Source organism: Ipomoea nil, unplaced genomic scaffold (assembly GCF_001879475.1).
Source record: "Ipomoea nil cultivar Tokyo-kokei standard unplaced genomic scaffold, Asagao_1.1 scaffold0465, whole genome shotgun sequence".
Lineage (NCBI taxonomy): Eukaryota > Viridiplantae > Streptophyta > Magnoliopsida > Solanales > Convolvulaceae > Ipomoea > Ipomoea nil.
This window is the reverse complement of record NW_017616893.1, coordinates 1,896,828-1,912,789: the sequence shown is the minus strand read 5'-3', so window position 1 is coordinate 1,912,789 and position 15,962 is coordinate 1,896,828. Positions and strand designations below refer to the sequence as shown.

General features: G+C 34.0%; 1 protein-coding gene and 2 non-coding genes across 3 annotated transcripts; 2 read left to right on the top strand and 1 right to left on the bottom strand.

The window, feature by feature from the left end:
- Window positions 1-7,683: 7,683 nt before the first annotated feature.
- On the top strand, window positions 7,684-7,757 carry TRNAR-UCG. The gene has a single exon. It is a non-coding gene; the product is annotated as a tRNA-Arg (tRNA).
- A 3,237-nt stretch (window positions 7,758-10,994) lies between these two features.
- TRNAR-UCG lies at window positions 10,995-11,068 on the top strand. Its single transcript has one exon. It is a non-coding gene; the product is annotated as a tRNA-Arg (tRNA).
- Window positions 11,069-12,006: 938 nt separating this feature from the next.
- LOC109173156 (shikimate O-hydroxycinnamoyltransferase-like) lies at window positions 12,007-15,633 on the bottom strand. Its single transcript, XM_019322430.1, has 2 exons — window positions 15,020-15,633; window positions 12,007-12,981 (listed from the first exon to the last, which is right to left on the bottom strand). Exons 1-2 carry the CDS (start codon window positions 15,440-15,442, stop codon window positions 12,106-12,108), a joined length of 1,299 nt encoding a protein of 432 aa, XP_019177975.1. The 5' UTR covers window positions 15,443-15,633; the 3' UTR covers window positions 12,007-12,105.
- Between the last annotated feature and the right edge of the window lie 329 nt (window positions 15,634-15,962).

The window sequence follows — 15,962 nt, the reverse complement described above, 5'->3', positions numbered from 1 at the left end:
TTTTGGGGGCCCTGTGCGCCTGCCCTGGGCAGACATGCCCAGGGACGGCCCTGCTTGTTTGACAATCAGTAGTTAGCGGTTAGCGTTAGCGGATTATATTAGCTTATTTGACCAGCGAATTATATCAACGGTTGGTAAAAAGATATTTGAAAAAATTAGCTTTTTAGATTAACATGTAAAATGACCTAAGGGTACACATATATTTAATAATAATAATAATAATAATAATAATAATAATAATAATAATAATAATAATAATAATAATAATAATAATAATAATAATTGTTTTAAAAAATAAAAAAATAAAAAATATAATTAAGCCAATCATATTAACTACTTGGGGGATTTATTTACAAAAAGAGTATTCAAATTACACAACAAATTGAAGTGGAAAACTACCTCGCAATGTCCTTGTTTGACAACCAACAATTAGCTCTTCAATATTAGTATATATTTAAAATTTTATGCCCTAATTTTTATTTGCTCTCCCTTATGTCCCGTATTTGGTTTCAACCATACCTATACAATTATTTTATTGACAATTATAATCAATCTTGACTATATTATCTTGCATTTGTAAACTTAGTACCTATTTAAATACGCAAATTCAACATTCAATTATTATTATTTTTTTTTTGATATTCAACATTCAATTATTTATGCATGAACAATTCTAATATAATCTTGCCTTGATATACTTTAAAGTACTTATTAAAAAAAAAAAAAAGCATTGGGCATTATCCCAATCGCGCAATGCGCGTAAAAAACTAGTATACTAATAAGAGCCCAAGAAAGTTAGGCCTATAATGGGTAGAAAAAATGGCGATCAAATTTTTCCTCTAAGATTTCTTAATTTATCCTTAATGAATACGATTATCCGTTAACTTTTCCGTTAAATATTATCTTTTCAGTTAATTTCTATTAGTTCACCGTTAACTTACTCATTGATTTCAATAAGAAAGAAAGGTCTAAGGTTCGAACCACATCCCAATCAAAGTTGGCATAATTAGTACTCTATTTTACTCTTATTAAATTAAATAATAATTTAGTAGCTACAACAACAAAAAAATACATATGCATTTCTTTAATTCAGAATTATGTGTCTACAATGTCTTTATTCAAAAAAAAATTATTCATTATCACTAAATTAAATAAGATAAATAATTTCATTAGTTATATTGTATTTATTTTTCTCCAATATAAAAATTCTTTACATTCAAATTCATCAATTGATTATATTCGCTACATTGTCCCTACAATGTCTTTATTGAAAAAAAAATATTCATTATCAATAAATTAATTAAGAGAAATAATTTTATTAGTTATATTGTCTTTATATTTTTCCAATATAAAAATTCTTTACATTCAAATTCATCAATTGATTATATTCACTACATTGTCTATTATCTTTTTTGTGGACTATTTTTTAATTAAATATCAAAGTTATAATACAAAATAATGCTATATATTTATTTACCAAGTATTTTATTAATACCATGAAAAAATTAAAAAATATAATTAATAAAGCCAATCATATTAACTACTTGAGGGATTTGTTGACAAAGAGAGTATTCAAATCACACAACAAATTGAAGTGAGAATTACCTCACAATGCCCTTGTTTGAGAATCAGCAGTTAGCGGTTAGCATTAGCGGATTATATTATCGAATTTGACCAGCGAATTATATCAACGGTTGGTAAAAAGATATTTGAAAAAATTAATTGTTTAGATTAACATGTAAAATGACCTAAGGGTATAATAATAATAATAATAATAATAATAATAATAATAATAATAATAATAATAATAATAATAATAATAATAATTGTTTTAAAAAAAATAAAATAAATAAAAATATATAATTAAGCCAATCATATTAACTACTTGGTGATTTATTGATAAAAAGAGTATTCAAATCACACAACAAATTGGAGTGGGAAACTATCTTGCAATGTCCTTGTTTGGCAATCAACAGTTAGCTCTTCAATATTAGTATATATTTAATATTTTATGCGCTAATTTTTATTTGCTCTCCCTTATGTTCCGTATTCCATACCTATACAATTATTTTATTGACAATTATAATCAATCTTGACTATATTATCTTGCACTTGTAAATTTAGAATTGCTTATTTAAATACGCAAATTTAACATTCAATTATCTATGTATGAACAATTCCAATATAATCTTGTCTTGATATACTTTAAAGTACTTATTTAAAAAAAAAAAAACATTGAGCATTATCCCAATCGCGCAATGCGCGTAAAAAATTAGTAGAAGGAATAAGGGTCAAATAGGTCATCCAATTACACACAAAAATGCAATTAGGCCACTGAACTTTAAAAAATTACAATTGGGTCCCTGAATAACACAAATTCTTGCAATTTTACTTAAAATGACTTGTTTACCTCTTCCTATATTGACGTGTCGGTTTCTTTATTTAAAAATAATTTTTAAAATTTTATTTTAATAATTTTTAATTAAATAATTATTTTAAAATTTAAAAAAAAAATAGCCGAAGACCCTTCGTCTCCATGGCTCGACGGAACCAGAGACGAAGGGGACCCCTTCGTCTCCGGTGAGCCATGGAGAACCCTTCATCTCCATGGCTGGACGGAGCAGGAGACGAAGGGTTCTCCATGGCTCGCTAGAGACGAAGGGATCTCCGCAGGGCCGTTCCAATCAAAATTGAGGTCCTGTATAATATTTTAATTTGGGCCCCTTTAATTAAAAATTATTAAAATAAAATTTTAAAAATTATTTTTAAATAAAAGAACCGGGTAAACAAATCATTTTAGACAAATTTATAAAAATTTATATTATTCAGAGATCTAATTATAAATTTGTTGAGTTCAGTGACCTAATTACATTTTTATCCTTGATTGAATGACATAGTTGACCCTTATTCCTATAAATAATAAAGAATAAGATCATAACGGTGGACTGATTCCACCAGCCATAGCTTATCTCTAAACTCTACATCACTACATACCTCTGACTTCCTACTCCCACACGGAACAGCCCAGATCCAATCAACGAGAATGGCAGGCAACTGTGAACTTCTCTGCGAAATCCTACTCGCAATCTTTCTTCCTCCACTCGGCGTCTGCCTCCGTCACGGTTGCTGCACCGTAAGATTTTTAATTCTGTGTATCTGAATGCTGCTGTAAACCCCAAATTTGTATACCCTTCTCCCATGATTTAAATTGGGTATGTCGATCTTTCAGGTGGAGTTCTTCATATGCTTGGTGTTGACTATCCTGGGCTACATCCCGGGCATCATCTACGCTCTCTATGCTATCGTCTTCGTCGATCGGGACCGCTGCGATCATTACTACACTCTTGCCTAGCATAGCAGGCCTTTCTACTCCATTTTTCTTTTCTGAATTCTCTGTGTCAGTATATATATCATATATCGACATCTATGCTTCGACAATGTACTGAATTTAGTCCCGATGCACTTGCAATTGAATCGATCTTTTCGTATCTGTTGTGGTGTGTTTGTTTAGTCAACTGGTCTTTCGATTTGTGTTGATTGGCAGACTGGGATTTGGGTTTCATATGAGAGCATGTAACTTGAGATTGAACTATCTGTTTGATTATTTATGGGATTTTTGTTAAATGGCTACTTTTAAGTTTTACCCTCTTAGGTTTTGTACTGTCATAAGTTATTGCAGGTCTAATTGATGTTTGAAGAGTTCATGTCAGAATAAATGATGTTCTTGTATAGGCTTTCTGCAAATCTATATTTTTTGAGAAGTACTAATTACTTAGAAATGCATGTTTTGAAGTATTGCTTAGAAAAGTTTGAAGGATTCATATGGGGAACTTTATTTAGGGCTCTTTGTGATTTGATAGTCTGATAGTTTTTGCTTTATGCTATGTTTGTTTGTTGATTGAGCTGCTGTAGTTTAAGGATTGTTAACTAGGACATCATCAAGTATGGACTATTGCCAGGTGCTAAAAGAATGTAGTGTTTAAATAACACACAGATGCATATGCAAAACCAACTTTTCTCTGCCTTTTATTTACAGAGGATACAAATATAATGGATTTGCTATTTGAACCTTGAGGTGGTGTTGGGCGGAGGCCGGTGAAGGGCCAAGTCCAGAACTCTGTGTCTTGAAAATGTGGTGTTATATAAGGAAATAAAGTTGCGGGCGTAGCGGTAAGCTCTTGATGATAGCTCCGTTAAGGCTGGTGGAGCACCAGGTGGCTAGGGGATTGTTGGGTGGCATTTTAGCAAGTCTTTGGTCCAATATGTAAATGTAAATATATTCGTAAAATGCTATATAAACTGCACGCTGATAAAGGTCTATATGTGCAGTTTACCTTGAAAATGGTAATTTGATGCTGAGTGCTAGCTAATCAGTATGAAAAACAAAGACTTGTAGTTTTTGAGAGTTGTGATATCAATACTTGTGTCATTTTTAGACTAATAGTAATAGTAATTAGTGAAGTAAACTATAAGGAGACATCCTTCAGAGTTTGCCTTTAATTTGGATCTTTAGAATGTTTATGTTGGATTCTAAGCATGAAAAAATAACATGACAACCTGACTCCTATACATACATGCATAGGAATCCATTGTATTCAGTGCATTAGTTTACATGGATATATCATATTTTGTGGTGGCAAGCTATCTGGGCAAGATCTGCACAATACCCTGGACAGATAAACAGATAAAATTTTCACTTTTAACTTTTGTCAAGGCGTCAAGCATTGCTAGCTTGGCTGAGGATGAAAAGCTTGAACTTTAGTTGCTAATATCATGTCTAATAACTGAAATGGCTTATTGTTTCTTATCCCACTAAATTTTTTTATTATTTTGATACTGGTTATCACTATATATAGGATTGATATAAAAGTAAGCATATCCAGACATTGGTAGAAGATACTAAGTATCAACTAATATCGGTAGGTGTGCAAATAGAAGAGAGTAGTAATAACAATGGCAATGTCGCTTATGTTGATTGTTGAAGGAATAAATGCTTCTAAAGAAAGTGTACAAAATAAAGAGTAAATACTCAAAATAGTCCCTCGACTATAGCATAATTCACAATTTGATCCTCGACTATTGATTGAACGCAATTAAATCCTCAATTATTCAAAATTTACCTAATTAGGTCCTCCGTCAATTTCTCCGTCTAAATTCCGTCAACACAGAGGTCAAAAGCGTAATTTATCATTTTATCTTCTTCACCATTGCGGCATTGCCTCCGTCCTTTCTTACGTGGCTTCCCTGCACCATCTCAAGAAAAAAAAAAAACACAAATCTTCTTTCAATTAATATTGGTTTATTGGTTTATTTGCTACAGGTTTTCTAGATGTTCGTAGTTCATCTTTTTGCTTTTTCAGCAACCTTTACTGCAGCAAAGCGAGCTCGAATTCGAACCTGGCTTCAAATTCAGATGGGCTGTAATCGAGCTCGAGTTTATTCCCTTCGCCGGCGTTGTACCTGGGTTCAAATTCAGACGTTGTACCAATCAAGTTCGGCGTCTTTAGATAGCCAGAACGACTTCGGCGGCGCTTCCCTTTCGGCATCATCGTCGGTACCATCTTCCTTGTGTACCGCATTATCTTCCACAAATGTTTCGCATGCGATTTTGAGAAAACTTACTGCAGAACCTCAATCTTTTGGAAGTATTGAGTATTAGTAGGCAATGCTGCCTACAAGCCTTTCAATATTGACTCTTTTCCAATATCTACACATATATAATATATTGTTGTTGTCCTAAGCTTGTCTCCTCAACAAAGCATGGAAAATTTTAAAGTTTTGTCAATAACACAGGGGTGCCCAGAACTGCAAATTAAAGGCGATATGATCAAGAAAATGGGGAGCACTAGTGTGAAATTGCTTGTATCCCAATCTGATAAGGCCCATTTTCTCTCTCTTTAATTCTTTGAAATGCATTACACTTGAGGTGCTTGTCTTGTGAACCTTTCATTTCCTCTGTGAAATCGGATTTCACTATGAAGATTCATTGGCCCCTCAACAACAATCCATTCAAAAGAATGTCATTGAAGGTAGTCATTAATTTTAAACAAGTTTGTGAAGGTCAGTTTTGATAGTCTGCAGTTTGGAACTGTATCTACAATGGTGGAGGTGGACGTTAAAATAGAGGTGGGCGACATAGCAGAAGCAGCGAAGGAGGTGGAGTTGAAGAGCAGCGATTCGCTATTTTCTTCTTTGCTCAATCCAGGCGGACCACGGTTGCCGCTGGTCGCGATGGAGTCTAGAATGGAAATGGAGACAAAATATAGAACGACGACGTATTAAGTCATAATTTTAGTGATAATTTACTGTATAACCAAGGAGCATATGAAATTACGCTTTTGACCTCAAAGTTGACAGATTTTAGACAGAGGAATTGACGGAGGACCTAATTGGGTAAATTTTAAATAGTTGAGGATTTAATTGGGTTCAATCAATAGTCGAGGATCAATTTGTGAATTATGCTATAGTCGAGAGACTAATTTGGGTATTTACTCCAAAATAAAGCATTCTTATCGTGCAAGTTTCGTTCGTTTTGACCCAAATCCAAAAATAATCTTGTTTAAAATTTCATCATGCCATCCCTATTATGAAGATTTGGGTTGCTTATTTAGGGCATCTTCAATAGTAGGGTGAGAAGTTTTTGTAAGTGTGATTAGGAAAGAGAAAAAAGGAAAAAGTATAAAACAAATGTTGATTTCAAAAAAAAAAAAAAGAAGTAAAAGAACGCCATTAACGTGCCCAGCCATGCGCCTGCTGGGCGCCATTGTGGCCTTCACGCGTGTAGTGCAAGACAGGCCTTAGAATGCAGTGGGTCTCACTTTTCTGAAAATGTCCCAAATTAGTATGAGGAACTTGCACATTTTCTCTCTTCTATGTTTGACATTTTTGTCTTAAAATTTGTGAACAATCCTTTTAATGTGGATGCTCTTATACTAGGTGGCCTAGTGCTTTATAAAATGAGAACAAACCCTCAGTAAAAAGTATGATTAATATGGTGATATTTTTATAATTATTACGGTACATTAAAAAACACTTAATAGTGGATTTCTGGATAACTAAAAGTGCACACGCTTAATTTCCTCAACTATTATTTACCAATCCTGATGACATAATAGGAAAAATCCCAAAATACATATGAGCATTGCTTGAGTTTTCTTTGCCTCTACATGTATAATCTTATATTATATTGGTGCAAATAAGGCCTACACCTAATGCATTTTCATATTGTTAATGGTGCATCTTCCTCAAAGAATAGTGCGTACACAAATGAGTGCAACTAAATGCATCACATAGTGCACATAATGTTCAAAATGCATCGGCAATACTGATTAGTACACACGCCAATGACTACACATGGGCATTACTTGAGTTTTTTTTGCCTTTGTATGTATAATTTTATATTGGTGCAAATAAATCTTACACCTAGTGCATTTCCATATTATTGAATTAACTCTTACTATTTTGCAATTTTTCATACTAAGATATTACCGTTGCATCAAAATAAATCATTCTTTGAATTTCATAGTTCGTGTAGAGGTATTACAAAATCAACTCCCAACCAATTATCCTATGGAGTGTCCTTTTGTTTGGACTTTGGAGCACTTGATTGGATAAAATTAAAAGTTCCTTTCTCTTGAGATACGGATATTATAAATACATTTTAGCTTGAGAATATAAACATATGATCGCATAGCGCAGTAGATTAGCGCGTCTGACTTCGGATCAGAAAGTTGTGGGTTTGACTCCCACTGTGGTCACCTCGTTAATGATCTAATGATCGAACCTTGACATTTGGTTAAGAGTATAGTCAAGTACATACCATACTTGTACTTTAAAAAGTGAGAACGTCAATGATCTAATAATTGAACCTTTGACGTTTGGTTAAGAGTATAATTAATCCTACTCATATATTAAATTAGGTCCAAAATAAATAATTATAACCATGTTCTTAATATAATTGAACCTTTGACGTTTGGTTAAGAGTATAGTCAAAGTACATACCATACTTGTACTTTAAAAAGTGAGAACGTCAATGATCTAATAATTGAACCTTTGACGTTTGGTTAAGAGTATAATTAATCCTACTCATATATTAAATTAGGTCCAAAATAAATAATTATAACCATGTTCTTAATATAATTGAACCTTTGACGTTTGGTTAAGAGTATAGTCAAAGTACATACCATACTTGTACTTTAAAAAGTGAGAACGTCAATGATCTAATAATTGAACCTTTGACGTTTGGTTAAGAGTATAATTAATCCTACTCATATATTAAATTAGGTCCAAAATAAATAATTATAACCATGTTCTTAATATAATTGAACCTTTGACGTTTGGTTAAGAGTATAATTAATCCTACTCATATATCCCACTGTGACGTTTGGTTAAGAGTATAGTCAAAGTACACACCATACTTGTACTTTAAAAAGTGAGAACGTCAATGATCTAATAATTGAACCTTTGACGTTTGGTTAAGAGTATAATTAATCCTACTCATATATTAAATTAGGTCCAAAATAAATAATTATAACCATGTTCTTAATATAATTGAACCTTTGACGTTTGATTAAGAGTATAATTAATCCTACTCATATATTAAATTAGTATGTCCAAAATAAATAATTATAACCATGTTCTTAATGAGATTTGCATAATTGTCGTTAGTTTCACCACTTAAAATGCATCAGAATAAAATGCCACGAAATACACCACACATAATAGTATATTTTTGAACACTGTGTGGTGCATTTATGCATACCTAATGGTGTAAAACGCACCGACCGCACGGGAAGCGTTGTTCTCACAGGAACCTGACACTATATACATATATATATATATATATATATATATATATATATATATATATATATATATTGGTGTAGCCTATAAGGGTTTCTAACTGTTAGATACAATAACTAATCCCCTCGTTTAATGACAGTTGGCCTAGAAATTTAAGGTTGCTCCATACTAAAGATCAACGATCGAATCATCGAATCTTGACGTTTGGTTAAGGGTGAAGAAAGAAGTAAATTGTAAAAATGGCGCACGTTAAATGTTACCACCATTTATTTATTTATGGAAAAATATCACTTTTTGCCCCTGAGTTATATACTTATAGCACTTTTCCCTCCTAAATATCACTTGGAGGAGGCTGGAGGTTAAGGGAAAGCTTGATGGACTGGGTGACGATGAAGGAGAAGAGGAAGAAGCTGAAGGAGAGGATCTTAAAGACGACGAGCATCTTGGCGGTGTTGGCTCGCAGCTGGCACTCATCCGGGACGTTGAGGGTCTTGAGCTGCCCCAGCGAGGCCATTGCAAGCCCCAAGAAAATGGCGATGGTGGAGAGATAGGTCATGCGTCGCTTTCTTCCCTTTTTGTTAAAAAGATGATCAAAAGAATGGGTTGAATTTTTTCAAAAAAAAAAAAGGTTGAATTGACAAAAATACCCCTCATTTAGACGGTCAACTAATCAAATAATAGACGGAGGACTAAAATTGTCCTCGTCACAATAAGGGTATCTATGAATTGTCCAAATCTTTTATGAAGGACTAAAATTGTCCGTGCCACTATAAGTCTAGGACCAAAAAAGGCATTCAATCTTATTTCAGTGGTTGTTTCCCCCCCTGAAATGTTAAATCGACATATTTACCCTTAAAATAAATATTTCATTTATTTTTCTTCTCCAACAAATTATGACTACAATTTGGTTCAAACCAAACAGATACTATAGCAACCAAACCGAAATATTCCAATTCCAATTTAAAATCGAAACCCGATATTTAAAGTTTATTAAAATCGTGAACTGGAACGGCCGGTTCATGTTCCGAATTGAAAAAAATAAAATACATTTATTGTTGAATTTAGACTATTTTAAAATAAAAAATAAAATTTTAAAATAAAGATGGTTCAAAATCACGAACTGGATTCGGAACTGCTGGTTCACGGTTTAGGATCCAGTTTTTTCGATTCATAATTTTAATAAACTGAAATCCAAATATTGAGTTTTGGATCTAAATCATAATCGGAAACTTTTAATTCGCTTGCTATAGTGTTCGGTTCAGTTCGAATCGAACCGTGACCATCCCTACGTATATGCAATAATTTGTTGGAGAAGAAAAATAAATAAAATGTTTACTTTAATGATATAAATGTCAATTTAATATATCAGGTGGGAAATGAGCCACTTTTAGAATAATTGAGGGGGCTAGTGTGCTTACATAAATAATTCAGGAGAAAAAAGTGCTATAAGTATATAATTTAGGGAGAAAAAGTGCAATTTTCCCCCCTTATTATTATTATTATTATTATTATTATTATTATATAACAAATTGTATGTTTCTTAATTTTCATCTCAAAAGAAATAGTTTTTTAACTTTCAGCCAAATATTAAAAAATTAAATTATTTTTTAAAAAATGAGTCATTTTCTAAAAAATCTATTTTTCAAATTTTCAAATAGATCCTATATTGTTATCTATAATCTTATATTGGTGCAAATAAGGCCTACACCTAATGCATTTCCATATTGTTAATGGTACATCTTCCTTAAAGAATAGTGCATACACATGAGTGCAACGCAATGCATCACATAGTGTACTTGCATAATGTTCAAAATGAATCGGTGATACTGAATAGTACACACGCCAATGACTACCACACATAGCATTACTTGAGTTTTTTTTTTTTTTGCCTTTGTATGTATAATCTTATATTGGTGCAAATAAGTCATATACCTAGTGCAATTCCATAGTGCAGAATTAACTCTTATTATTTTATAATTATTTAAAAAATAAAATATTACCTTTACATCAAAATAAATCATTAGTTGAATTTCATAGTTCAACTTGAGGTCTTACAAAATAAACTCCCAACTAAATTATCCTATGGAGTGTCCTTTTGTTTGGACTTTGGAGCAGTTGATTGACTAAAATATCCCTTTCTGTTGGGATAAGGTTACGTATAAATAAAATTTAGCTTGATAATTTAAACAAATGACCGCATAGCGCAGTGGATTAGCGCGTCTGACTTCGGATCAGAAGGTCGTGGGTTCGACTCCCACTGTGGTCGTTTTTTGCTGATTATTTTCATTCGTTTGACGACTGAATTTGTTTATGCGCACCTCTTGTTGGGCCTCTAAAACCCACTTTAACGCTGTTTTCCCAATTATTATTACATTGAAAATGTTCCACTCATACCATAAATAAAAAATACATTTTCAATATATTAAAAATTTATTATTTATGTATGTAAAGTAAATTTTTTAAAATTATATTATTTGAGTACTGAAAATACATTATTTTATATATACTATCAAATAATATATCTTCAATACACAAATAATGTATCTTCAATACACAAATAATATAGTTTTAGTATATTAAAAATGTACATGATATTTATGGTTCATACAACTATGTAGACCATGATCCACACAATAATTTGCCATTATTCGCATTATAAGATAAATCATTGATATAGAATTCATTTTTAATGTACTAAAATTTCATTTTTAAAAGGTTCATTATTATTTGATACTCTGTATTATTTAGTAGTTTACCAAATAATGAATCTTCAATATACAAACAAAAATAATCTTCATTATATTAAAAAATAAATATTTATGAATGATCTACATTATATTGCAGTGTGAACCACATATTTATTGTATAATTTGCCCTGTTTGGCTGTTTATATTGTGTAACTAAGCAAGATGGGTTAGCAAATCAAACCTCTTTTTAATAGCTTTATTTCCCCCTAAATATTAAACCCCTCAACCTATAAATCTCCTTTACTAGCTTTGATTCATAAATAGGTTCTAGGAGATTTGGCAATAAAACTCATCATACTAATCCAACGGAGTAGCTCAAGTGGCAAATGAAACGAATGAGAATAAGTCGGGTAGACCTGGACCCGTTAAACAGACAGAGAAAGATCGGACCACCACGTGGTTTACACCATAAAATTCATCATACTCATGCATTATACAAGAAAGTGGAGATATGTGGTGGCACTCAGAGCTACTTCTTTAATTTATTTCATCCTCAAAACTAAGGAAGAAGGTAACAACTCCAAACTTAGATCATAATTAGTACATCATATCCCCATCAAAACTTGTACAATAACTTCTGGAAGAGTGGCATATGATCAGCATCCAAGCACACAGCCAGTGATAAGCTCCGGTCTTTGTTTGGGCTAGGCAATATGTACACCGTGCCCTCATACAAAATGAGGGCCGGCCCCATGTGGACAGGTGTCCCCCACCCGAAATCCGAGTTGTGGACCGGCAACCTAGTCCAACTGTTGATGTTAAGGTTGGGACTAGCAAAGTAGTTTGAGCCCCGGACCAGTTTTGACAAGTCCGGTTGGCACTCTAGGTAGTCAAGGGCGGATCTTAAGTACTCGTCGTCCATTCTCACCAGAGCGCTACGGATTCTCTTGGCAGAGCTGGCTAGCGGCTCGGTTAGGAGCTCGCCCGATTCAGCCACCGGGGTGGCAGTAAAAATCACATTGCCTAGGAACCCCGGGGGCAGGGCAGGGCACAGCCTGGACCGACCATCCGTGGCAATATATAGTTTGGTAGTTTGATCATCAGAAAGCCCCCGGGCTTCGCACACACAACGCCATATGTGTGCCGCAAGGATCTCGTAGGTGCTACCCTCGTGGCTCGAGTTCGTTTTGAGAAGGGCGAGCTGTTGAGGGGTGATTTTAAGCATGGCTGTGCTTGGATTAGCTCCCGGCAGCTTGGAGAGTGGCCCGGATTTTAGAGTGGGAGGGTGATCATACTCGGTGTGTTTAAATGCCGGGCAAGGAGGGTCTCTAGCCCGGAGAATGGTCCGATCAATGAAAGGCGGGATAGCAACCGAGAGGCCTCGAGCTAGGTCTGCCCAGGTTTTGATGAAGTGAAGGGCCGAGAGGCCATCTGAGAGCGTGTGGAAGATCCCGGTTCCAAGAGACACTCCACCACACTTGAAACGTGTGACCTAATCAGGAAAAAGATGCACCAAACATCAGTAACAAGTGGGGAGAAAACTAGAAGAAAGATGCATTATACATACATCCATATAATAATACATACTCACAATAGAAAGTAGGCAGGCTACTGAAAAGTTCAAATGACAGAACACACCCGGGTGTTCGGTAAATGACTGATCAGTTAAAATAACACAATATACTCATACCCTTAAAGATTATTTTACATGTAATTAGCTATCAGCTAAAAACTAACTACAACCAATTAATATTATTAAATGGTCAAACCAGGTAACAGTTATCAGCTATGTTAATCAGCTATCAACTAACGACTATTTGAACACTAGAGAATTGGACCACAAGAGTGTAAATAGCAAAGATGCAAACCTACATAACCAACCTATTGGGCTAGTGGCCAAACAGTTGACAAAAGTGTCATTGTGAAATGTGGAAGCATTAAAATGCACACCACTTGCATATTAAAATATTTACTATTTATGCTTTGAATTCACAGCACTTAGCTTGCAAATCTGGAAAGCAGGCAGCCTATTCTATTTTCTTTGGGACCTCAATCCTTTTGCGGTGAATTCTCAACTATCCAACGACAAACATTAAATACAGAGAAGCTCAGGGTTGTGGGGCTTGGTGCAATTATGAAGTGAAGTGACAATTTAGTTAATGTGACAAAGAAAGTGAAGGCAAGGAAAAAAAAGTTCAATTTTTATTCTTATTTTTTGTTTTAGGAATTGGACCAAGTCAAGGGATGCTATTAAATTTTCAGCCCAGAAGAAATTAGTGAAGGTAAAATCAAAATCCTAACAATTTCATAACCTTTCTTATCCTTTTAACCTTATCTCAAGTAATAGTAATCCAAATTATATGGAATTTCTTTGAATAAAATGTTTACTCCATTCCCCACTTGAACACAAAACTAATTACAATACAGACCTGCAAAGTAGTGACCTCTCAATTCAAGCTTTGAAGCTCCAAGTCACAACTACAACAACATCTAAACTACCTGCAAACATTCTTGCTTAAAATGTACAGTGTATCTGCCTATGGTCCAACCAAGATTTCAAGACAGACTTACAAAGAAATCTCTAAACACACTGTCTAACTCTGTAACTTATTCATAGTTTCTCTTAACACCTTGAACCAGCCTGACTAAAAAGATCAGACAGGAGGGGAAATAACAGTATATTGGATTGGATTAAAGGGAGTGCTTGGTAAATAGCTCTTAGCTGGTTGGATTAGTGACTTTAACAGTTGATAGCATTAGTTGATTGTAGAAATGTGTTTGGTAAATTAATTGTTACCTAATAGCTAATTACATGCAATATGACTTTCTCAACAAACTTATCGAAAAAGCTGTCTTGAGTAGCTTTTTAAATTTTAGTGTTTTGAAGCATAAACTGTTATAAGAAGCTAATTAATCAAACACTTATATTGTCTGTTTGACCAAGTTAAATAGTTAATAGTGATCAAATAAGCCAAAATTAGATGATAAGCTAACTATACCAAATAGGGCCAAAAGCTAAAAGTGGGAAGAAGAGCATCTCTTCCAACCAAAAAGGGTAATTCCAGCCAGAATGGCTAAGAATACAAACTTATAACCAAAAGGTCAGGAGTTCGAATCATAGCCTTCTTGGTTTGAACCATTCAGCTATGGGCAGTTTAGACTAGTTTACTTCTTGTGGTCCTTTGCCAACTAGGATTACTAAGACATGATTTATCCCGTGTACACCCTACCGTTCAGCTATGGGCAGTTTAGACTAGTTTACTTCTTGTAGTCCTTTGCCGACTAGGATTACTAAACATGATTTATTCTGTGTACACCCTCAAAAAAGTGTCTGCAGGTTTCCTTTACCACCCCATGGTCAAGCGACATAAGTGTGGCTCTCCCAAGAGTGCTTCAATAAGTTAAGAAAATATATATAGACAGATACTTAGATTATAACAGATCAGAGTTAGTACTAACAAAAAATCCTATTGAACACCCCCAAAGCATACAGGAAAAAAAACATTAGTGGAATCAAGGTGGATAGATACCTGGAAAAGGGCAAGCGGGAAGGAAGAAATGTCCCCAGAAGTATCAACAGAGGGGAGGAGCTTCCTGAGCTCCAAACTAGGAGTAAAGTCCCCAAAATCATCAATTGTTGCGTCACTCTCGGCCTCCACAAACAAAGCCCCTTCTCCATTACACTCAATCTCAAGCCTCCCATCTCCATCCCTACCCATCCTACCCGCCATTGGATAGAACGAAACCAGAACTCTGCTCAGGGCTTCCTTCATCGCCTTGGGATCAAAGAAGTTTGGAGACCCATTGGGCCTGTAAAAGTAAACCACCAACAAATGGATCCTCCCCACTACCAAATCCACATTTGAGCACCACAACTTCTTGCTTGGTGTAGGCTTGGCTGGTTTCACCATTGTGGTTTCCTTTATGCATATCCTCAGCTTCTCACTTGCCATATTTGTGTTAAAACAGTAATCTTTTTTGTGGAAATTAAGCCAAAGAAAATATGGGAATTCTTGCAAGCTCTACAAAAACTAGGTGGGAATGAAAGAAATCAAAGAAGGGAAGAGAGGAGGTTTCCGCGACCTCTCAATTTGATTTCATTACAAGGGGATAAAGCTGTGAATGAATACATGTGGGAGGTAGATGAACAACGTACATATTTATAGAATAATATTTCCAGAAGATCTAATAAACGACATTAGTTATTTAAATCATACTAATAAATATTAAAAGATTCATATCATATTTCATAAGGCTGAATTTTTGCATTCTACAATAATAATTGTGGTTCATTTGTGACTAAAAAAAGGTAAACTTTGTTCTATACGTACTTATTGTTATTTTTTATTTTCTATTTTAATAATAACTGAAGATAAGATCACATCACCCACAGTTTTCTTGTTGTCCCTTTTATTAGAATAGGAGGAAAATTTCTATGGTTCGAAAAAGTACAATATCAATTATTATAAATAA

Excerpts from the sequence above, each read along its gene's own strand:
- LOC109173156 (XM_019322430.1), bottom strand. The coding sequence starts at position 15,442 with ATGGCAAGTGAGAAGCTGAGGATATGCATAAAGGAAACCACAATGGTG. Across the intron at positions 12,982-15,019 it reads TCCCGCTTGCCCTTTTCCAG|GTCACACGTTTCAAGTGTGG; the intron begins GTATCTATCCAC and ends TTTCCTGATTAG.